Source organism: Astyanax mexicanus, chromosome 3 (assembly GCF_023375975.1).
Source record: "Astyanax mexicanus isolate ESR-SI-001 chromosome 3, AstMex3_surface, whole genome shotgun sequence".
NCBI lineage: Eukaryota > Metazoa > Chordata > Actinopteri > Characiformes > Acestrorhamphidae > Astyanax > Astyanax mexicanus.
In genome coordinates this window covers 57,438,883-57,463,578 of record NC_064410.1, presented here as the reverse complement: position 1 = coordinate 57,463,578, position 24,696 = coordinate 57,438,883, and the positions used below count along the sequence as shown (strand labels likewise).

The window sequence follows — 24,696 nt, the reverse complement described above, 5'->3', positions numbered from 1 at the left end:
GTATATATATGTCTATGTCATTATCAGTACAATGATGGCAGCACTCTGAGCTGAAGCTCATGTTGTGGAAAGTAAACTGAAGTTTTTAATAAGCTTCTTGTGCACTTTTTTAAAGTTATTAATGCCTCATTTTAAATGTCAGGGCTCTCCGGATTCTAGCAAGGAGGTGTGGATCTACTTTGAGCTAAATAACAGTAGAAAAAGCGATTTATCAGAGCAAATTAGGCCCTGTGTCACCCAGTCTGAAGGGTGTTTGGACAAACTGTTAAAACTTCTGGATCTCTGAACGCTGTGGGAGAACAGAGGTGGGCTATTCATCAAAGGTAAGTACTTTTTATCATGTTTTACTACAACAAAAGTCAATTTTACATCCCGGAGTTCTCCTTTAATAACTAGAACAGAATTGTGTCTTTCTCTGATTGCAGTCATTTAGGATGCTTTTAGTGTTTCCTGGTCTGGACCCTTGTAAAAAAAAAAAGTTGTGTTTTTTAAATATAATAATAGTGTACTTGAACTATATGCACAATAATTCAAGTATACTTTTTCTATTTATACTTACATTTTTACCTATTAATCTGTATTTTAGTCTACTTTGAAAAAGTATACTTTATTTGGCTGTGCTGATTTTATACTGGTGATGTACTTAATAAAAATATGCTTAGTATTATTTTATGAAACTGCTTTTTATGATAAAACTATACTTTTACTAAACGAGTCTAAAGGAGTCGATATTTCTGCAATAAAACTCTACTTCAGTCAAATTTGCTACAAATCAATCATTTTCAATCATTAAAACTATGATAATGAACTTTATACCTAAAATGTTAAATTTATACCTAAAAAAGTTTACTTTAGTTACTTTAGTGTCGGTAAAAGAAAAAAAAAAAACTTGTAGCAATGAGATAAATTACTTTTGTTTTCCCCAGTTTTTATACACTCCTCAAAATGAATGTGATGTTAAATCTATATTTTAATTACATTTTTAATAGATTTTTAATGTTCAGTCGGACAGCTCACACAAATATACTTAAATTATTTTAAAAAGTGACGAAAATAACATACGGCTAGTATACTCAGTATGAATTTGGTGCAAATATATATCATTTTTATGACAAGTAAGTAGTAATTAAGTACAAATATTGGTTAATATTGGTTAAAATAACATAACTTAAGTAGAGACCTATTTCAGCATAATTTAAGTACACTTCTTTTTCACAAGGGGAGCAATTTGGTCAGAAAAAAAATATATATATACTGTAGCACGTGTGAAAAATGTTGTATAGTCTGATTTAATAAACTATGATGCTACTCTTAACCGGAAACAACCATCACACACATACCAGATCAATTAAGAGTATTTAATTTTTTTGGGGGGCAATTTAGACTATCCAATTTACCTGATCTTAATGTTTTTTAACTTCCTCTAGTGTCCCCAGAGGAAACCCATGCAGACACAGGGAGAACATGGAAACTTAACCCCAATTAGGGACTTGAACCCAAGACCCCAGCACTGGGAGGCAAATGTGCTAACCACTAAGCCACCATGCCACCCAGTAATGTCCATTGTAATGGATGCAGGGTCTGAAAGGGTTAAGTTTGCTTTTGACTGTGGTCCAAACTCCCTTAATCCAGCAGAAAGACTCAAACACACGGTAGCATAAACCAAACAAGTGTCTGAAAGGGGAAGGAAAAACATGACAAGTGTTTTTGTGAGTGTAACTCTGGTCGTTCACCCCTCTGTCAGAGAGGCCGGTCATTTCTCAGCCGACTCCATTGTGTTCAGCAGGAGCTTGTGGCAGCTTGCAGACATCCTGTGTCAGTGTAACAGGATAGCTGACGGAAGGTGCGGCCATCGATGAGCTCACCGCTTTTTCCTCTGCAAATAAAGCTTTTAACCGTCGTCTTTTATTAGCTCTGATAGGGTTTCCCCAAAACAACACAGCCAGCAGCCAACCGATCTGGAGGAACATAGTATCAATACCGCGATATATCATATGATTTTTTGATTAGCGATACATTATTGACTATCTAACTTACTAAAGTTGCCGCTTCATTATTTATAATCCAATGAATAGGGCTAATAATCCTGCGGTGAAGGATATTCGTTGCTAAATTATGTAAAACTGTCACCCAATAAATCCATAATACCCGCTATTTACTTATTTAAGAGTATTTTATCCGTGTTATCCTTTAGTAACACAGATGCTGTAGAGCAGGGGTGTCTAAACTACGGCCCGCGGGCCATTTGCGGCCCGTTTCCTTTTTTGGAGCGGCCCGCAAGGTATTTTAGAAATAGAATGAAAGTTGGCCAGCTGTTAAGCAGGTTTTTATAATATGAGATTCAAAGTTTGAACGCTAGGTGTCAGAAACGGGCAAAAGAGTCTAAAAGTGGAGAGGGTGCGCATTTCTAGCGCAGAAAAACGGGCCAAAGAGTCTAAAAGCGGAGAGGGTGCGCATTTCTAGCGCAGAAAAACGGGCCAAAGAGTCTAAAAGCGGTGAGAGTGCGCATTTCTAGCGCAGAAAAACGGGCCAAAGAGTCTAAAAGCGGAGAGGGTGCGCATTTCTAGCGCAGAAAAACGGGCCAAAGAGTCTAAAAGCGGAGAGGGTGCGCATTTCTAGCGCAGAAAAACGGGCCAAAGAGTCTAAAAGCGGAGAGGGTGCGCATTTCTAGCGCAGAAAAACGGGCCAAAGAGTCTAAAAGCGGAGGTAACAGGTAAAAGAGTCTAAAAGTTGCCATAATTAAGCAGTTTAATATTAAGAGACATCATGAAATTAAACATCTATTGTAAAAAAATTTAGTTTACACAACACTGTCAAAGATAAAGATAGTAAGTCAAGTAAAATGGTGTGTAAATTAAATAATCAGGAAAAAAGTATTATTTAAAGTGGTATATTTCATTATTTGTTTTATTACAGAGTCTGTTGCCCGTGACTTCAAATATATTTCTCCTTCTGGCCCCCAACAAGAAAAGTTTGGACACCCCTGCTGTAAAGTATCATAGAGAATCATCCTGTGATATATAGAGCATCACAGAATAATTATATCATGATATCATCAATATCATTGGCAATGTATCGTGATAATATTGAATCGTATAGTATGATGCCCTGCGATTCACACCCCTAATAGAAATTGTGTGTAAGTTAGTTATTTAGGGTCAAACGTTTGGACACATCTTACATTCAGAGTTTGTTCATTATTTTAAAACGTTCTGCAATGTAGATTAATACTAAAGTCATCCAACTATAAAGAAAAACAAGTGTTAAAAGAACCAGAATATGTTTTATATTTTAGATTCGTTAAATTAGGCACCTCTCACTTAGATAGAGACAACTCAACACATCTTAGCTGGATTTTCTCATCCAGCTTAATGAGGTAGAGTCAACTGGAATTCAGGCTTTCAGTTAACAGCTGTGCTGAACTCATCAAGAGTTAATTACTGGAATTTCTTTCCTTCTTTTTGAGTAATGTTCTAATCCATTTTATGAGAAGCAAGAACTACTCAACTAAGTAAAGAAGAAATACTGTAAGTAATGAAGTATTTTTTTCTGAAGTATTCATTACTGTAAGTAATGAATGTATCCTTAAGTGCAGTCAACGCAAAGACCATCAAAACCGTTATGATGAAACTGGCTCTCATCAGAGTTACCAGCCTCAGAAACTGTAAGTTAACAGCTCTCCAGATAAGAGTACTAAATACTAAGTATTTAGTGTGGTTAGTGTGTGTTTTTTTTTACATTTTTAAGTTACTACATGATTCCTTATGTGTTCCTTTATAGTCTGGATCACTTTAGCATTCATTTACTATGTAGGGAAAAAAAAGGCAAACTTTTGACTTGTACTGAATAATTGTCTTTTAGGCATAATTTATTAAATGTAATGAATAGAACAGGAACTTTCTTGTGAGGAAAACTTTAAGAAACACCCACATGTATTACTAGCATTAGAATGAGGTACATCTGATTGAGTATATCTGCTGCAGATCATTAGAACGAGGTTTGAAAGGATTTGGGAAAGGTCTGTCTTATTTAAACCTCAAATAGTTAATCCATAACCTCATCCATATGTATCCCCATATTTTGGCTCCAAGTGATCCAGCAGACTAAGGCACTGCCACTACAATCGGGAGATCGCTGGTTCGAATCCCGGTCATGCAGCTTGCCATCAGCTGCCGGAGCCCTGAGAGAGCACAATTGGCCTTGCTCTGTCTGGGTGGGTACAGTAGATGGTGCTCTTTCCCCTTCATCACTCCTAGGGTGATATGGATCAGCACAAGGCTGCGTCTGTGAGCTAATGTATCAGAACCGAGTCGCTGCACTTTCCTCCGAGCGTTAGCGCTGTGATGCTACTCGGTAAAGCTGCATCATCAGCAGTTTAAAAAAAAAAAAGAGGCGGTGGCTGACTTCACAGGTATCGGAGGAGGCATGTGCTAGTCTTAGTCTTCATCCTCCTTGTGTTGTTGCATCACTAGTGATGGGGGACATACAGCTTGCTAAATACGTTGTTTTTTTGGCTAATTTTGGACCCCTGTCCACAATAAAACAGTGGACTTTTATAGACAACTCTGTCCAATTTTGAGATTTCTGAATACTCAATTGTTATTATTTTATGATTGCTCACATATAATTGGTATATTTCTTTGATCATCATTGGTGACAGCTCAGGTTTTTACCTTACTAACATGTCAAACATCATTAAAGCACAACAGGAAGACGCTATCATTAAATACTGACAAAAATAACACAGAGAATATCCACATTTACTGATGAAAGTCGTAATAAAATCATAAGTGTCAGTAGCTACAGTTGGATCAGGGATGTTGGGAGTTAATGAGAGCCGGTGATTTACAGGCGTGTGTTCTTGTTTTGAGTCTCACCCTGGCATTATTTAATCCCCGTGAGTGAACATCCGCACGATGTGATAATGAGGTGATAATAAATAAGAGGGTATTGGAGGAATTCAGACGTTTCCGCAGCTGGCAGCTCTTCATCAGTCGCTGTCGGTGTCCGCGGAGAACACCTGTGGGGTGTGTGCTGTGAGATGCTCCCTGCTGGCCTTGGCCACGCCGCTGTGGATCTCGGCCTCGTAGTCCCTGGCCTTGGCCCTCAGCTCGGCGATGCTGCAGGAGCGGAAGTCCTCCGGGCTGGGGCGCTCGGACAGGGGCGCGGGGCCGCTGCTCACGGCGGATGGGGGCGGCTTCGGCCACGAGGGGCTGCTCTTCTCCTGCTTCCTGTCCCAGCATGAAACCTGGATGCTGTCCTTCTCCGGGCCCCTGCTGGACGACACCGGCTGCCTGGACTCAGCCTCCCTGCCAGAACACAGCTCTCCAGTCTGGCCCTGCAGCTTCATCTGCCTGCGCATCTTCGCCCTGCGATTCTGGAACCATACCTGCCAACAAACACAAAGAATTTAACCCCTTATGATCTGTGACTCTTTTTTTTTTTTTGCCCTCCACCAACCCCCCTTCTTCGGAGGACTGTTAATACTTTATTATTTATTCATTTATTTGTTTAATATATATATATATATATATATATATATATATATATATATATATATATGCTGGCCTTTCAAGGAGGGGAAGCTCAATTTACTCTCCCTGAGATGTTTTTTTTTTTTTTTGTAAACAAAAGGCATTATTTTCAAGTTTTCACTACACAACAAAAAGGTACCCATTCTTTACACTGAACAATTACATAAAAAAGACACTATGACACGAATAAACATAAAATGATCAGTAAAATAAAAAACATTACGCAAAATCTTTAAAGTTGGTAAAGGAAAAAATGCAGGTAAATTTATTTCCTTTTTGGACAGTTTTAATTTCCTTTATTAATCCCTTTATTAATTTAAATTATTAAAATTATTTTTAATAATAACACAATACTTACTACTGGCCCCTGTTCATTTATGTCCTGAGATAGTTTCATCAAGAGGAATGGCCATCAGTACATTTTATTTGTTACAGCACTTTTAGTCAGCCAGCTCAGTTTATCACACCAGAACAGCTGAAAATACCTGTTACTTTTCCCCACCCTTGTCGTTTTTAATAAAGAAAATGCCGCTATAAGGATTAGGAAAGTCTCCGGTTCAACTCAGAACAGAACGAAAATGCTCCTATCATGGATTTGTACACTAAAAGATCGCTGATTCGCTCATTTCACTGTCAATCAAAAAGGGACTCCGCCTCAGACAGATCATTCAATCATAATGCAGAAGCTGAGAGTCCGAGCCGGCCGAGGCCAGCCCTCTGCTCCATAGACCCCCAGAGACGCTGAGCGTCCGACGGGCGGGACAAAGCCCAGCATTTATCCAATGACTCGTCTCGTTGCGCTGCATGCTTTGCTCCGCTATTGAAGTCTGTGCACTGTTTAAAGCAGCACTGTGAAGCTGCGGGAATGAGTGAGAGGAAAGCTGCGGCGTTACCAGTGATAAGAAGCTGATTCTGAACTAAGTTCAGTGCGTTGTAGCGCATATTTAATCAGTGACATGTACACATGAACAGTATATATTTAATCACTTATTTTTTTACATTTTAGGGGAAGCTGAGCTTCCCTTGCAGTCTTAGAGCAATCGCCACTGATATATATATATATATATATAAGCATAGACAGTTGGGGGTTCAGTGTTGGAGGGAGTGAGATGTAGAAGGGGGTAGAATGGGATAGGGAAAAAAAACTGAACAAAACAAAGAAACAAAGAGAGAGAGAAAAATAAATATATAAAAAAAAAGACACATAGGTACCACTTTAAAATAAGACTACCTTTATAAAGAGTTTATAAATGGTTTACAACTAATTTATTAATGGTTATTAATTAGGTTGTAAATGCCTTAAAATCATTAATAATCAGTTATAACACATATGTAGAAAGGACAACACTGACCTGTTGTTGCCAAATAGTGAACTATATTACACAGCCATCTATATTGTTGCACTTCTACGTATGTGTTATAACTGATTATTAATGTTTTTTAAAGCATTTACAACCTAATTAGCAGCCATTAATAAACTAATTGTAAAACATTTATAAATCATTTATAAAGGTAGTCTTATTTTAAAGTGGTACAGACACATACCTATATATATATATATATATATATATATATATATATATATATATATATATATATACATATATACCAGGATATAGCTAAACAGAAAACAGAATCATGAAATTATGTGCAATTTTAACTAATGATTTTGCTATGGTTTATTTTGTTTATCTTGTGTTGGATTATTATGTGATTTTCTGTAATGTTTGAATTCCTTGTATCCAAACTGGGTCTGAATCCGGGGTTTTGGTGAGTTCTGAGTGAGTGTCTAGAGGGAGATAGTCTGTTATTAGAGTTTTCCAGTATTTGATGTTAATGTTATTTTTTGTTTTCCAGTTCATGAGGATGATTTTCTTGACCAGTGACATTAAGATTATTCTATTGTTGTCTGGTGTTGTGTTAGTGGTTAATGTGTCTCCTAATAGGCAGAGTGATGGTGTTGGGTGGATTTGGATGGTGAGGGCCTGAGATAGGAGGGTGATGACTTCTTTCCAGAACTGGTTAACGGGTGTGCAGTGCCACATTGTGTGGATATAATTATCGACTGTGTTTTGATTGCAGTGTGTACAAATTGGTGAGTTTGTGAATCCCATTTTATACATTGTGTGTGTGGTGTAGTGTACTCGGTGGATAAATTTATACTGGATGAGTTGTAAATTAGTGTTTCTGATCATGTTGTGATTTATTATTACACACCTGAACCCAGAAATGGGCATAAGGAGTTAATGATAAATCTTCTTCCCATTGTTTGCACGGTAAGCTAAGAGTACGATTCAATTGAGATATTATTTTATATATTTTGATGATAAATGATCTGTGACTCTTAACCCTTGTGTTGTCTTGCAGGACAAAAGTGACCCGTAGTACTTAAGTAAAGTAGTAAAGTAGTTCTACTTCATTACCATACATCTCTTAATAAAAGTAACAATGGTTTTAAAATGTTAAATGAATAAAAGGATATCAGAAAACTTGACATATTGAACGTTCAGACAAAACGTTCCACTAACCAAAAATTGTTAGCTGTTAGCCTTGAGGATATTGCCACCTCACGTTACATTAGCAGAGCTGACAGTATCACCAAGGATACATCCCACCCCAGCAACTATTTGTTTGACCTGCTACCCTCAGGCCGGCGGTACAGGTCACATAAAATTCGGACAAGTAGGCTCAGGGACAGTTTTTTCCCAAGAGCCATCACTGCACTGAACAATAAAAAAACAATGGCAAACAAAAACGTACAATTTTAAACCCCAGGAGTAATATAACGTGTGTAATATATTTGAAGTGCAATATTTTGTAGATAGATTGTACAGTGTATATCTTGTTTTTATTACATTTAATTCTGTTTATTTTAAATTTGTTGCTTTTAATTTAATTTTTTTTTTTTTTTAATTTATACAACAAAGGCATTTTGGAGAAGCAAATCCAATTTCATTGTAATGCAAATTATAATGACAATAAAGGCGATTCAGATTCAGACCAGTTTAGCTTAGCATGTAAATTAGCTTGTAAATTAGTACTGCAGGATGAAACCAGTGGCTCTCTGCACCAGCCAGCATCTTAAAGGTTTTAGTGGTTTACTGATCCAAGTTCTGGAGGTTATACCTGCACCCTGGCCTCAATCAGGTCCAGTCGGAGGGCCAGGGCCTCCCGCATGAAGACGTCGGGGTAGTGTGTGCTCTCGAAGGCCTTCTCCAGCTCCTCCAGCTGCCAGCTGCTGTAGTTGGCCCGGGCCCGCCGCTGCTTCACTGGCCGCGGTTCATCTGGAAGCGCATCACAGCGGCCAATTAGACAAACGCTGACGGGCAACTAACGGCGCTAGATTGGCTAATTAGCGGCGGCCTTCATTAAACTCTCCTCAGCAGAGGCGCGTAATTGATTGTTAGTTACGAGCTGTTAGGCGGTCCTGTGTAAACACTCCGAGTCCCATTAAAATGCAGAGGGTGGGCAATATCAGAGCCAGACCACAGTCCTCAAATTACCCCTCATACAGTCAAATCCGTGTACATTATTAAAAATCTATTGCCTAAATAAACAATGCTAAACGCTGCGCTTTAGAGCTTCACTGGCTTTAGAAAAAATTATTCTTAGGCCGGCTCATAAAGGCCGGCATGCTTAGATTTTGACCAATATAGGGCTTATATGTTTTTGTGCGAGATTAATAAATTGGATGCTCTACAATCATAATAATCCTGGTTTGGAGAGACATGTCATCTGCTGGTGTTGATCCACTGTGTTTTATTATCAAGTCTAAAGTCAGTGCAGTTTTGTTTTCCCACAAACGTTTACAGCACTTCATGCTTCCCTCTGCTACTGACAACTTTTATGGAGATGAGGATTTCATTTTCCAGCAGGACTTGGCACCAAACCCACACTGCCAAAAATACCAATTGTTCTTATATAATATTCTTTAAAATTCTGTTTTGAGAATTATTTTTTTTCTGAGACACTGATTTTTGGGTTTTCAAGCCATAATCATAAAAAAAAAATTCTTAAAACGCTTAAAAAGATCCCTCTAATATATGAGTTTTATATTTTTCTACTAAATTACTGAAATAAAGTAACTTTTCAATAATATTATTTTTTTTTAAAATACACTAGTAGAGAATACTTTTGCCTGGGTGACCAGCAACTAAAAACATGTATTTCCAAAACAGAAACTTTACAAGAAAATATATGGAACTTTGATAACTTTTAATTAAAGCTGCATGTGAGGTTTCTATATAACTCTGTAATTCACAGTTATTACATTCGCATTTAATAAATTAATTATTTTTTGTAAAATCTGAAAACCAAACCTGTTTAAATCCAATAAATTTATTAAATAACTATTTAATCATATATATACAGCCTGATAATCAGTAATTTTCATACCACTGTAGTATTATAATGAATAAAAAAAAAAACATTTGAGATATTTTTGCATTTATTTACCCTTTAGAGTTTGAATTATCAAATAGTTGCCAAACAATTATTATTATTATTATTATTATTAATAATATATATATATATTTTTTTCTTTAACGAAAGTATTTAATTTACGAGTAACACCTTACGATGAAGGAACATTCATTAATAGGTCTTACAACAGAACATCTAATTAACAACTAATTATTAATTGACCCTGGTTAAGTCATTTTTAATTGGGTATTATATTATATTTGATTAATCTTAAATTTTCTGCAAACAAACAAACGAGACTTGTAACTGATGACTTTATTTCCTTATTTATGTATTCCCTTAAACATTATATATATATATATATATATATATATATATATATATATATATATATATATATATATATATATATATATATATGTGTTGTTGACTTTATTGTATTTCTTATTACATCATTTTGTATTTTTTTTTATTATTGTACCTTTTATTATTTTAATATCATTTTAAATTACACATTATTTTACAATATTATTTTATAATATTTAATTATTTTAAAAAGTCTTAAAAACTTTAGCTGTGTTACACACAGAGTGATCTATTTTAAGCGTTTATTTCTTTTATTGTTGATGATTATGGCTTACAGCCAATGAAAACACACAAATCAGTGCCTCAGAAAATTAGAATATTATAAAAGACCAATTAGTACTTTTGGCAGTGTGGGCAGTGTGCCAAGTCCTGCTGGAAAATGAAATTTTCATCTCTATAAAAGTTGTCAGTAGCAGAGGGAAGAAGCATGTGCTGTAAGATTTTGTGGGAAAACAAAACTGCACTGACTTTAGATTTGATAATAAAACACAGTGGATCAACACCAGCAGATGACATGTCTCTCCAAACCATCACTGATTGGTGGAAACTTCACACTAGACCTCAAGCAGTTTGGACTGTGTGTCTCTCCACTCTTCCTCCAGACTCTGCTCCCTTGATTTACAAATGAAATGTAAAATTTACTGATGGTCAGTGATGGTTTGGAGAGACATGTCATCTGCTGGTGTTGATCCACTGTTAAACACTGTTAGACACTGGTAAAACAACTGATGCATGAACAGTAAAGGGTAAATACACAGCTCTTACCGATGCTCTCAGAGAGGTGGACCATGCCCGCCGCCTGTGTCGCCAGCAGCAGGGCCTGTTTGCAGGGCTCGGGGTGCAGGTAGGAGCGCAGGAGCTCGTAGCTGAGCAGTGGAGTTGGGATCAGGAGCTGAGGAGGAGCCAGTCTGCTGGGAAACGCTGGGAAGAAGTGAGCTGCTGGGGAGTGGAGGATGCCGGCGCCCAGAGAGGAGAGGAGCTGCCCTGGGCCGAACATGGTGGAGATGTCCTCCTTCTGGAGAAGATATTTAATTCCTTAGATCCTCAGATCTTTAGATTCTCAGATGATGATCCAGAGCTGTAGACGTCTGGACCTGGATCATCAGTCTAGGATCTAGGATTATCAGATCTGATAATCTGATCTAATCTAATGCACAATGCAGGTCTTCATCCAATCAGTGGAAAACCTTCATTCTGGTGGCTATAAGCAGGTCTAAGTTCGGTTGGATGATGATGAAGATCTAGAAGATCTGCCTGATCTGTTATAGTCGTTCATCTCCAGTATAGTTGTTCTCCAAGCTCTAAGTTACCTGAGTCAGGTGTGATTTCTTACCGCCCACTTTCATACCGCCCCCACCCACTCCTCTGGTCACATGACCCACCTGTGACCACTAATCCCCCTGGAACAGGGCCGGGTTTAAAAGCCAAAAGCGTCCAATCACAGCCAGGGCAGGAATTCACCCCACGCTTGAGTTAAAAGCCGACTCCGAGAGCATCGCTCTTCATCAGTGCTCCACCGTGACACCTAATTCCTTCATGTTCCACCCCGGCCTGATAAGAGAGGGGGAACACCGTTCCTACGCTCCCATTTCAGGAGGCCTTGTTTGTTCTGCTGGGCTCCTCAGGCAAGTTCAGGCACTGGTTCTGCTTCTGTACTCTCTATTAATGTGACAAACCAGACACAATGCAGCCGAGTTGAACGAGAAAAGAAGAAGAAGAAGCTGGGAAAAGAAATAATAATAAGTGCTGTTCCTGAGACGCCAACACTTTTACAGGCACGTTCACTGATCAGGCATAACCAGAGGTGGAAAGTAATGAATTACATTTACTCACATTACTGTAATTGAGTAGATTTTATGAGTAATTTGTAATTTTTTAAGTAGTTTTTAAAATAGGTAATTTTACTTTTACTCAACTACATTTTGACACAAGTAATTTACTTCACTACACTGGAAAACTCCATTTTATTACTGAGTAAAAAAATAAAATGCTGTGGAAAAAAAATTGTCTGAATTTTGGCGGGGATGTAATGGTAATACCAGTTAAAGCTGCTATCAAAATACGGTTAACTTTTTTTTTTTAGTAATTTTTTACTTTTACTCGAGTAGATTTTTAGATGGGTACTTTTACTTTTACTTGAGTAGAATTTTAGCAAAGTAAAGGTACTTTTTCCACCTCTGGGCATAACATTATGACCACCTCCCTGTTTCTACACACTATAATTACTGATTATATTATAAGGGCACTGTGTACTGTAGCTCTATAATTATTTAGATAGATAGATAGATAGATAGATAGATAGATGGATAGATGGATAGATGGATGGATGGATGGATGGATGGATGGATAGATCATTCTTTTAATGTTCCCCGTTAGTTAAGTAGAAGCTGCTCTGTGGTGGTTTTCTCTCCTGTGGGGTCCTGAGTATTAAGGAACAGGACAAAAGGGTAATAGTAGGACAATAATAAAATATAGAATAGAATAGAATTCAACATTATTGTCATTGCACATGTCACAAGTACAGAGCAACGAAACGCAGTTTGCATCCATCCAGAAGTGCTTAACAGAAGATAACTAAATATGTATATTACAAATGTACAGTAAACTGTTGAATGTGTTGTAGCTATGTATAGGTATATAGAGGCTATGAATGTACAGACTATAACAGGAGTAATTATATTATAGAACTACAAAGAATATATGATGAACCAAAAAATATGGTTTTAGATATACAGTACGTAGTTCTAGTTAGAGGAGTAACCAGCATGAAAAACAGAGAGCTGTCTTTGGGTGAAAAACAAGCAATTTCTGAGAAGCTGAGAGAAGATGGAAAAAAAATCCAGTGGACTACAAACATGGAGGTGGTCATAATGTTATGCTTGATGGGTGTACGCAGTCGCTGCCTGGATTGTCGGACAGGGAGCCGTCGTTTCCGCAGTCGTTTGTGAGGCTTAGTTCTAGAAAAGCACATTCTGGTAAAACACGGATATTAAATCAGAGAGACAGGATCAGGGGTTCACAGCTGAGAAGCTTTTCAGTAAGCACCCCCCAATCCACACAGAGATTTAGATCAAATCTTCAGCGAGAGCACAAACAAACAGCCTCTGTTTTCACAGTAAACACATCCCACTAATTGGCCCACATAATTGACATTCATTTACTAGCCCATTTACGGCATATGGCTGTTTGCATCACGCTCATTTGCTCCTCCGCACGTCCGGCGCGGAGAAAAAAAACAGCGCGGCCCGTCCATTGGGAAGGTGTTGATGAGTTTCTATAATCAAATGTGACTCAAAAATGAAATTTACAGAGCCGGTTGCGGCTGAAATGCAGAATGTGTCAGAGCAGCTGGGAATTCTGTCACCAGATGAAAATGATTAAAGCTGACGCCTTTGATCCAGGAAGCGTCTGAGTGGGTTATCTCACACGAGCCCGTCTCCACAATGAGGAGATGATCACCTGTCCAAACAGCAGCCATTGTTTCAGAGATCAGCTCAGGACAGAGTTCACCGACGATGGCCGCGGGTCACTGATCGCTCTGTCCTTTGAAAGATGAGAACTTTCTCAGCCAACACTCAAACTGAATTAGCCTTCCTTCCACTTACACAGACTGAAATAGAAGATATCACTTTTTTTCTTCTGAGCAAAAGTATGGGAACATGTAACTTATAGGCACATTTCAGATTTGGGTTTATAGTTTTAGTTATAGTTGGAGGAGTCACCAACTTGAGAGATTAACCAAATTAGAGAGCTGTCTATGGGTGAAAAACAAGCAATTGCTAAGAAGCTGAGAGAAGATGGAAATAAAAAATTGGTCATAGCCAGTAAAACCATTTGGAATGTCCTGAAGAAGAAGGTCATCACTGGTGTACTAGGTAAAAGGTGTGAAACAGGTAGATCAAGGAAAACCATAGCAGTTGATGACTTAGACATTGTGAGTGATGTAAAGAAAGACCCTAAAACAACTGATAGGTGACAACACAGTGAAGGTATTGTCATGGCTTGAGCTTGCATGTCTTCTTCTGAGGTGGACTCATTAATCTTAACTGATACAATTAATTTTCTTGTTTTCAATGGAAACACACTTAAAATTGTGAAATAAAGCAAATAAACAGGACATGCAGACACCCTTCTGTAGCATCTCCCGCAACATGGATTGGCTTAATGCAGTCTTTCTCTGCACCATATGGTCGAGCTCTTCCCACAACAGCTAAATAGGGTTCAGATCCAATGACCATGCTGGCCACTCCAGCACAGTCTTCTGGACCTGAACTTCCCACCTCTGTGTGTGAGTAACTGTAGGTTTACATAGGATCTCCGGTGGATTTTGCATTTCACAGAGACTCTAAGACTATAGGTCAGTGGCTGAACTGCACAAAGCAGGGCATTACACACGTTGTACAGTAACATATGACATTGGAAAGAGTGTTATTAGAGTAAAAATGTCTTTATTTTAAAACGTTTTTAACTGTTGTCCATCTCGCTCACTTGCAGTGCTGTTAGCCAATCAGAGGCGATATGTTTGCATGTATGAATATTCATGAGCAAGAGCCGAAATCCTATAGTTTCTTCCCCATGTCCACTCCTCTACGGGACTAAAGCAGCGTTATACAGGATCACCTGGGCACCTTTATTTTTCCATAAAAAATAAAATTAGCTTATATGGCATTCAGACCACATCTAGACAGTTTAAAATGAATTTAAAAGCTGATAGAATGAGAGCTTTTAAACATTTGTCCCCCACACATTTTTTTTATAATTTGAATAACTTAATAATCCTGGAACGAGCTGCCTTGTAACATTGGCTGCAGATATAAACATAAAAACCATAAATTAATTTATCAGCGTATTTCTTTCACATTCATCACTTCATCCCAATCTCACCCTCCATCATTATAAAAGGATCAATAACAATTTGGAAGCTTGTGAAAACAGGAAACCCTCTCAAACATCTGCCTGTACATCTGGGCACCATTCAAAGAGGACAGCAATCCATTTGATGCAGCTGCCTGGCAGGCGTTGATGGACAGGCGATGAGTGCGGCATGTTCGGCTGTCTGGAAACCAAACCCAGGTGCGTCAATTAATCCACTGAAAGCGTATTACCTTGTAGTCACCCCTGCGCGCCCTGGCGGCTGATCAGATCACGCAGAGCTGTCACCGGCGCTGCCGCTAACCACCGGGGCTTTGATCATCCCTGAGAAGAGCTGAACACACTGAGTCACGAAGGAGCAAGAAGGACAAGACATTTCTCTTCAAACACCTGTCCAAACACTAAATATCATCCACACTCCCTCCACACTCGCTTCAGCTGCTGCGCCAAGTTAATAACAGGACTCGCTACATATAAATATTTCTAGATATACCTTATATATTATATAGATATACAGTACAGGCCAAAAGTTTGGACACGCCTTCTCTTTTTCAATGCATTTTCTTTATTTTCATGACTATTTACATTGTAGATTCTCACTGAAGGCATCAAAACTATGAATGAACACATGTGGAGTTTTATGTATTTAACAAAAAATGAGCTGTCCTCCACAGTCACCAGACCTGAACCCAATCCAGATGGTTTGGGGTGAGCTGGAGCACAGAGTGAAGAAGGCAAAGGAGCAACAAGTGCTAATAAACACCTCTGGGAACTCCTTCCTTCAAGACTGTTAGAAAACCATTTCAGGTGACCAACTCTTGAAGCTCATTGAGAGAATGATGCCAAGAGTGTGCAAAGCAGTAATCAGAGCAAATGGGGGCTGTTTTGAAGAAACTAGAATATAAATGTTTTTTTTTTTTTGTTATTTCACCTTTTTTTTGTTAGGTACATTAAACTCCATGTGATCATTCATAGTTTTGATGTTTTCAGTGAGAATCTACAATGTAAATAGTCATGAAAATAGTCGTGTGTCCAAACATTTGGCCTGCACTGTATTACACACAGATTCATCTATTTTAAAGGAGAACTCCAGTGTAAAATTGACTTTGGGTGTAGTTAAACATGATAAAGAGTACTAACCTTTGTTAAATACCCACCTCCGTTCTCCCACAACTTTCCGAGACCCAGTATTTTTTTAGTTAGTCCAAACATGCTTTAAAATGGATGATATAGATATGCAATAGATGATTTTGCCCCTGCAGATAAGTCACTTTTTACACTGTTATTCAGGCTAAGAGTAGCTCCACACCTCATTGGTAGAATCTGGAGAGCTCTGACCTTTAAAATGAGGCATTAATAATTTTAGAAGTACAGAATAAGTTTATTAAAAAGACTCTGTTTACAAGCTATTTATCTGCAGGGTTGAAATATGCTCCATATCATCCATTCTAAAATTCTGTCTTTGGTATTGTGAGGGCACAAAAAAATGCATCTTGCGTGGCACAAAAACATGCAAAAGGCATGTACGAATTCTCTTAATCATCTTAATCATGGTGTGTTTGTGTGTTTTCGGGGCGTAACATAAAATAAACCAATCAGTGTATAATAAACTGTCTCAGCAGAGGATATTGACCTGTGAAGATACACCAGCAGCTCATTTAAGGGAACAGCAATGTTATTTTATTCTTTATTCTGTTTATTGTTGAGTTAAAAGTCGGGTTTGCAGCTCACCTATAGAAATGGACTCTGATGACTGACTGTTGAGTGTTGTCAGGGTTTTAATCAGTCAGTGGAGCTCCTGTTTTTTTCATCGCCAAAATAATACAGAAACACGGCAGAAATTACCTGAACACACCTCATTTCCAGACCACTACACCAAACCATCAGTGTAGATTTATTTATTCCTAAACTATTTATTCCAAAGCTATTTTACGGCACAGACGCAAGGCGTGAAAATAGACTGTTGACGGGGTGTAAGATAGCAAAGAGCATCTCAACCCAACATAGGAAGAGGGCCTTTCCTCTCCACTTTCCTCAGACGGTTTTAAGCACCATCAAAGCTTCACGTCTGATTTAACTGCAGCTTTAAAGCAGGGTACGAGTTGCTAGGCGATGCAGGAGGAGAACCGAGACACGCTTATATAAATTCCCCTCATGCTAACACACTAATCTCAATTGTTTTCCTACAAAATCACAATTAAAGCAAATCATTGAAATATAAGATTGTAAATAGGCTGCCTAAATGGGTCGGCGACAGCGGCAAACAATAAACGTGGCACACTATTTGTTATGCTCTTTCATTCGTGGCACCATTAACCATCTCGAATGAGCTTGCGGCTGTGTCTTAGTGTGGCATGGATTCTCTTGATTGATCTATTTGTGAAGCCGGATCATAATTTAGAAGGGCTAATTGCTTTCTGCGGCGCTAGGAAATGATTCATGCATTATCGGCCGACTGTTACAGGCGGGCTTAAACGCCGAGGCTAAGACTCAAAGAGGAAAGGGCTAATCCGCCGCGAGCGACACCAAAGAGCCCCGAAAACCAGCCCTCCTCTGCTAATCTAAAGCAAACAAAACACCGGTTTATTCCTAAAATACTCTCCCAAACTGCTGAACAGCATCTCAGAGCATTAAAAAATGCAGAAGCCATTAGGCTATATTATTTTTAAAATGATGTTTTTTTTCTCTCTCACACAAAGCTCAGGAGCTATCAGATTCCAGGTCAGCTGTGCCAGCACAGGACAGAGATGACACACAGCGTTAGTAATGCATAATACCATTAATACTCATCCGCCAGAGTGACATTTAAGCAAACAAAACGCCTCTACAGGCACAAAACCAGATGATGAGCCACGGTTGAGTCATGGGAAACTGTGCCTGAATGTTGCAGGAAAAGATAAGGCCGAGCTCAAGTGAATTCAAAGTGCAAGTACAAGCGTAAAGTGAAGAGTAATGATCTATCATTGGAAAACAGCATTAGAACAGGTCAGGTGACTTCAGATCCAGACCTTTGCTCTTTCTCAGTTTACACTAGTACATTAGTAGCGTCTTCTCACTGATGCTGGTTTTTTTTATTTATTTTTGGAAAGATTTTAGACATACAGCTCTGAAAAAAAAGAGTTTCTTTGATTTTACAAAATTGAAAAACTCTAAAATAAAATCAAGAGGAAGAGGGGTAATCACTTGAATTTTTGCACCAGGAGTAAAGGCATAAAGTTATCCAAAAGCAGTGTGTAAGACTGGTGGAGGAAAACATGATGCCAAGATGCATGAAAACTGTGATTAAAACCAGGGTTACTCCAACAAATATTGATTAAGTGCTGCACCGTTACTGGTTACAGTTATAAAAATATTAGGACTCATTCCAAACCCACATTATCACTAAAGTCAGAGTGGTAGATGTTCAGCACCACTGTTTTCATCAGGTTTGATGAAGCTGCTCATCATTGACTGAATCAAGAGATCTTAGCTGATCTTATAAGTAGATCTCGCTGCTCCCGTTCTGCCTTTAGCACTACTAACTTTGCACTGATTTCTGTAATAAGTACACTAATAACACAGTACTGTACTTTTACTTTCAGTACATTTTGCAATAAACTACTTAAACAATACAACAGAGCCTTGGAGGGGCAGTGAATAAAAAAAATTAAATAGAGTGAACGATATAGCAGTTTGTGCTCACTTTTTCTTTAATTTAAGTGAACGATTCGCAATTCGTGCTCACGATTTTTTTTTATTCAATTTGTATGCACACTACAACAAGAAACTCTGAGGTAAAGGTGCATTTTCCACTCTTGATCTGTTACAGGGCTGCTGTGATTATCATCAGTTAGATACATTTAAAACCTGCTGCTTATTAATGCTTTAGTGTTATATACAGTGAATTCCAGTCTTGTAAAAAGGAAATAAACATTTTACTGATGCAGGATGACTTTGTGTTTTATATGCGTAAACCATATCAAGTTTAAGTTATGATGCAATTGTGAAATTGTATTTATTAGTTTCTCAATAACATTCAGTCAGCCTCCAAGGAAATGCGCCCTTTCTTAAATCTGGTTACGTCATTATGACATTCACATTACTTAGATATTATCTATATATGAATCATTCTAGCAAAAAAAATTATAATCGCATTGTGAATCAAAATCTAATCTAATCTATTCATAAGGTGCCTAAAGATTCGCACCTATAATAGTGGAGGATTTTTGCCTTGGGCCCCAACAGACTTTAGAATAACCACTGGGGCCAGGTTGGTGGACCAGCATGACCAGCAACACTTTGGTCTTTGTCTGTTTACACCAGCAGCTTCTTCTCGACTGATAGCACTGATGATACTGATCTCCATGCTACAGGTTTTGCTTAAAGAAGAAGACACTGTAACGACACGTAAGTCATCCATTAACACCCGATTGCTTTCGTCAATTACTGCCGACATTAAATGGACTCGAACACAATGTGGGCATTGAGCTTTGGCTCAGGAGAGCGTCTGTGGATTCCCCGTTTCTTCACTCCTTCACTCTCTCTGTGGTAATTGTATCTTCCCAGTCAGCGGGCTGATTGGTTTAGTCCTGGATCACTGGCACTGGGCTAAACTCGAGAGCCCGGGCCGCTTTTCATGTCAAATCCTTCAAGGAAAGCGTTCGCGATCCAAAAGCAATCACACTTTACACTTCAAAGCAGCGGAGGGGGAGAGGAAGGCGAGAGTCGGCGGAGGTTTTTTTCCTTTCTCTTCCCTTTCCACGCTAGCCAGGCACCCACTCATGCGTGGAGGACGAGGAGATGATCTAAGACGGAGGTGCCGTTGAGGAGAAGACAGAGCCGACAGGTGTGCGGCGGGCAGGTAGCGGCACATCTCTGACCCTCCCAAAGGTGAAGGAGACACAGGTAAAATCTCCCCTCATGTCACTTCGCTCTTCTGCTTAAGTAGGGGTTTGCCCATTAGCAGAGGGACAGATCAGGGTTCTGTTCGGCTTTTAGGTACGAGAATCTTCAGACCCCTTTATTCCTTTTTCCAGTGAGTCTAATGGGCCCCAGAAAACACAAAAAAGAGGTATAAGCCCCACATATAGTGCTTACCTTCCATTCATTACTGTGTTTCAAACCACAACAGGGCTCAAAATGAGCTAACAATTGAAGAATTTTATCATCATAGCTTTCAATGAACCTGGGGTTTTGTACCTGGGGGTCACAGTGGTACTGCTAGGGGGCTATGGGACAAATATAATGGTTCCAGTATGGAGATCTTGTGGTGAACACTTTAATCCTGCATTTGTTTTAGAGTGCCACCCTGCCCCAAACCCTTAGTAGCGATACAAATATGACGGACACTAAAAGCGCAGAGATACAGTTGCATCCCAAAAAAAAAACAATCATATAAATGAAAGGTTACTTTATTTCAGTAATTCAGTTTAAAATGTAAAACTCATATTATATAGATGCATGAAGTGCTGTAAGATTTTGTGGGAAAACAAAACTGCACTGACTTTAGACTAGATAATAAAACACAGTGGATCAACACCAGCAGATGACATGTCTCTCCAAACCATCACTGATTGGTGGAAACTTCACACTAGACCTCGAGCAGTTTGGACATATATGCTTATATTAAGCAAAAAACAAAAAATCTGCCAATGGGGTAAGCAATTTGTTCTTAGTTAGATTTCTTCAAAAAAAGCAATGGTAAGAATTCTAGGTAAGACTGATTGACGTAATTATTTCTAACACGTACACACGAAGCTTAGTAAGACAAGAAGTCTTACCAGAGAAGAAAATAAGATTTATTGCCTTAAATCAGAATTTTTTAGTTTAATTTAGTTTTTTTGCAGTGCAGGAATGCCTCCACCAGATTACAACACTCCCTTTGGCCTGCACATTTTCCAGATTTATCAGAATAGAGTATTTATAAGACCACCTGTAGAGCAGGATCTACAGGCCGGGCTGCAACATCTGTGGGTAAATGTGCTACAGGGTGCTGTAGAGAAATGGTATGGCTCCAGGCCAACTACTATCCAAACCAGTCTTCACATTGGAACCTTAATTCATTGTTCATTGATTCCTTGACGTCTTTATTTCAGCTCTTTCCTGAACCAACCGTGATCAACCAAGATCTTACTGTGCATCAGTTCCTTCAGGAGCTCCATGACGTACGTGTGTATTGGGATGGGAATTCCTGAATCAGAGCAGTGCTGTTAATTGTTCTCCTCACTGCTGCGTTGTGACAGCTGGAATAGCTGAAGTGAACAGCGCCGGTGATGGTGTCATCATTCTTCTCTATCGTCCGCGAGGCAGATGATGAGCTTGATCAGCGCTAATTGCACCTGTAAGGTGTCATGTAACGCGTACGTCTCTGTTTCAGCAGCCCTTTAAGTGGCAGCGTTTCATCAGCCTGCCTCAGATATGCCTTCAGTGCCTGCGCTCTTCCACAGACGCCACTCTCCCATAGCCCGGCCGGCACTGGGGCGGAACGGAGCTGAGTGACAGGTCTTCTGGACCTGGAGAAGAGGGAGTGTTACTGAGCACTGTGATGATCCACTGACACTCTGCTTTTCATCTGCAGGGCCTGTGGTGCCCAGTATAGCAGCTGCTGTTTAGCTGTTCATGTGCCATCCAGACACTTCTGAAATCAGGCAAGAACTCCTAGCCTAATCAAGACTGAGTGTAGAGTGTGATTGGAATAGCGGAATAGCATACGTAGATTTTCTGTAGTGACACTGTCCCTAAGAAAAAATACAGGTGCATCTCAAAAAAAAAAAAAAATTGAATATCATTGAAAAGCTAGTTTATTTCAGTATTTCAGTTCAAAATGTGAAATTAATTTTTTATATTAGTTGTATTACACACGGAATGATCTTTATTAAGCGTTATTTTTTTTTTTTGGTGATGATTATGGCTCACACAGGGTTCTTGCTCTATTTTAAAAGTCTAATGTAATGCTTTTTAATCCACTGTGTTTTATTATCAAGTCTTAAGTCAGTGCAGTTTTGTTTTCCCACAAAATCTTACAGCACTTCATGCTTCTCTCTGCTACTGACAACTTTTATGGAGACACAGATTTCATTTTCCAGCAGGACATGAGACACTGACAAAAGTAATACATTTTTTTTATTAAAACCTTTTTGAGACCTTAATAATTATAATTTAAGGCCCAAAAATGTAGTCATAACATCTTAAATAAAAAATAGTTTATTGTATTGAAATTTTAAACTTGAAACGTTTCCCATTTGTTAGCAATTTTCATTATCAATTTTGTTCCATTGTGATGAAGGACGTGTTAGCATGTTAGCTAGCCCACTACTAACCTTAGTTCTCTCCCTGATAATGTTAGCTAGCTCTATGCTAACCTTAGTTCTCTCCCAGTAACGTTAGCTAGCTCACCTCTGATGTTAACTCTGCTAACCTTAGTTCTTTCCCTGGTAATGTTGTCTAGCTCTCCGCTAATGTAAACTAGCTCTATGCTAACCTTAGTTCTCTCCCCAGAACGGTTAGCTAGCTTGCAGCTAATGTTAGCTAGCTCTATGCTCACCTTAATTTGAGAAAATTTAAGACTTTTTAAGGACACATGGAAACCCTGTTACAGCCAATGAAAACCTAAAAATCTGTGTCTCAGAAAATTACAATATTATATAAGACCAGTTGGTACTTTTGGCAGTGTGGGCAGTATCTCATGTCCTGCTGGAAAATGAAATCTGCATCTTTATAAAAGTTGTCAGCAGAGGGAAGCATGAAGTGCTGTAAGATTTTGTGGAAAAAACAAAACTGCACTGACTTTAGACTTGATAATAAAACACAGTGGATCAACACCAGCAGATGACATGTCTCTCCAAACCATCACTGATCATCAGTTAAATTTTACATTTCATTTGTAAATCAAGGGAGCAGAGTCTGGAGGAAGAGTGGAGAGACACACAGTCCAATCTGCTTGAGGTCTAGTGTGAAGTTTCCACCAATCAGTGATGGTTTAGAGAGACATGTCATCTGCTGGTGTTGATCCACTGTGTTTTCTTATCAAGTCTAAAGTCAGTGCAGTTTTGTTTTCTCAGTAAATCTTACAGCACTTCATGCTTCCCTCTGCTACTGACAACTTTAATGGAGATGTGGATTTTATTTACCAGCAGGACTTGGCACACTGCCCACACTGCCAAAAGACCAATTGATCTTATATAATATTATCATTTTCTGAGACACTGATTTTTGGGTTTTCATTGGCTGTAAACCATAATCATCAACAATAAAACAAATAAGTGCTTAAAATAGATCACTCTGTGTGTAATACATCTATATAACATAGGAGTTTCACATTTTGAACTGAATTACTGAAATAAAGAAACTTTTCACTGATATTCTATATTTTTTTGAGATGCACTCGTATGAGTAGACCAAATCTCTGGACTATTAGGGCTCATGTATAGGGCTGTACTACAAGGACTACAGGAACTTTGAACCAGGTGTTCCCAACCTCTTGCATCTCGGTGCCCATTTCACCCACCACATGATCTGCAGCCCATATAAAAGTTAAATACGCATCTACACAAACACAACACAACAACCAATATGGAATATTAATATTACCAAATTACAAAAAAAAATCTAATTTCAGCACAGCCCAACATTTCTGTTCAGGAAAAACTCAAGAATGCACCACCAGACCACTGCTCTGTTCTCGTTTTCAGTTTACTAAGAGTAAAGGTCGGAAGCAGGCTGACAACTGTATCAGTGTACAGCAATCAGACGCAGCAAATCTGCAGCCACTGAGTCCACTGAGAGATGAGGTTTCCTAAATTCCTCCCTCAGACGCTCATCATCACTTCTGACACGTTAAAAGGACGAGTGGAGGAGGTGCAGGGGAGCGTGGCTGTGTATGAAACCCAGCGGAGGAGGAGGACGGGGCTTTCATCATTTAGAAAAATGCAGCCGCTCTCTGAGAGCCCGTCAGTCTCTCAGTACAGAACAGCTTCCCCCCGACTACCAGTACGGACACGCCTCGCCCTTTACCATCTACATTCACCTCACTGCCCACTCTACACTGTAAAACCTGACCAGCTAAATTAAATCAAACGATTTGAGAAAAACTGATTGCCTTAACCCTTTAAACTCTGGGCTGTTTTGGTGTATGTTTCATCGTTTTTGTCAGTTCCTCTTTCAGATCTTATAACACAGTAATTATATCAGACAGACACATGCCCCGATCTCTTTTACTCCAGAAGACATACGGCTGCTCAAAAATATAATCATTTAAAATGTAAAAGGAAGCAGAATTGTTATATTTTCCTGGAACTGATCATGTTTTAGTCAAAAATTAACCAATCGCCTGTTTTGTCTAGACTTTAAATATATTCACACCTAAGATATATTTTTTCAAAAATGGTTAGACTAGAGTGTATGAGGTAAAAGCATAAGAATATTGATGATAGTTAATTTCATGGTTTATTAATTATTACTTTGATAAAATACATGGAGAAAGAGCATCAGGCGGTTTTATTTTTCTTGATAATCAATAATCACA

General features: G+C 38.7%; 1 protein-coding gene across 1 annotated transcript; it reads right to left on the bottom strand.

Annotated features, from left to right (window-relative positions):
- Positions 1–4,599: 4,599 nt before the first annotated feature.
- si:dkey-43p13.5 (paired mesoderm homeobox protein 2) lies at positions 4,600–11,620 on the bottom strand. The gene is made up of 3 exons (XM_022683373.2): positions 11,088–11,620; positions 8,661–8,818; positions 4,600–5,389 (listed from the first exon to the last, which is right to left on the bottom strand). Exons 1-3 carry the CDS (start codon positions 11,317–11,319, stop codon positions 4,991–4,993), a joined length of 789 nt encoding a protein of 262 aa, XP_022539094.2. The 5' UTR covers positions 11,320–11,620; the 3' UTR covers positions 4,600–4,990.
- Between the last annotated feature and the right edge of the window lie 13,076 nt (positions 11,621–24,696).

Bases quoted from the DNA above. Each gene is read 5' to 3' on its own strand.
- si:dkey-43p13.5 (XM_022683373.2), bottom strand. From the start codon at position 11,319: ATGTTCGGCCCAGGGCAGCTCCTCTCCTCTCTGGGCGCCGGCATCCTC. The intron at 8,819-11,087 runs GTAAGAGCTGTG...ATGCGCTTCCAG, and splicing joins CCACCTCTCTGAGAGCATCG to ATGAACCGCGGCCAGTGAAG. The intron at 5,390-8,660 runs GTATAACCTCCA...GTTTGTTGGCAG, and splicing joins TGATTGAGGCCAGGGTGCAG to GTATGGTTCCAGAATCGCAG.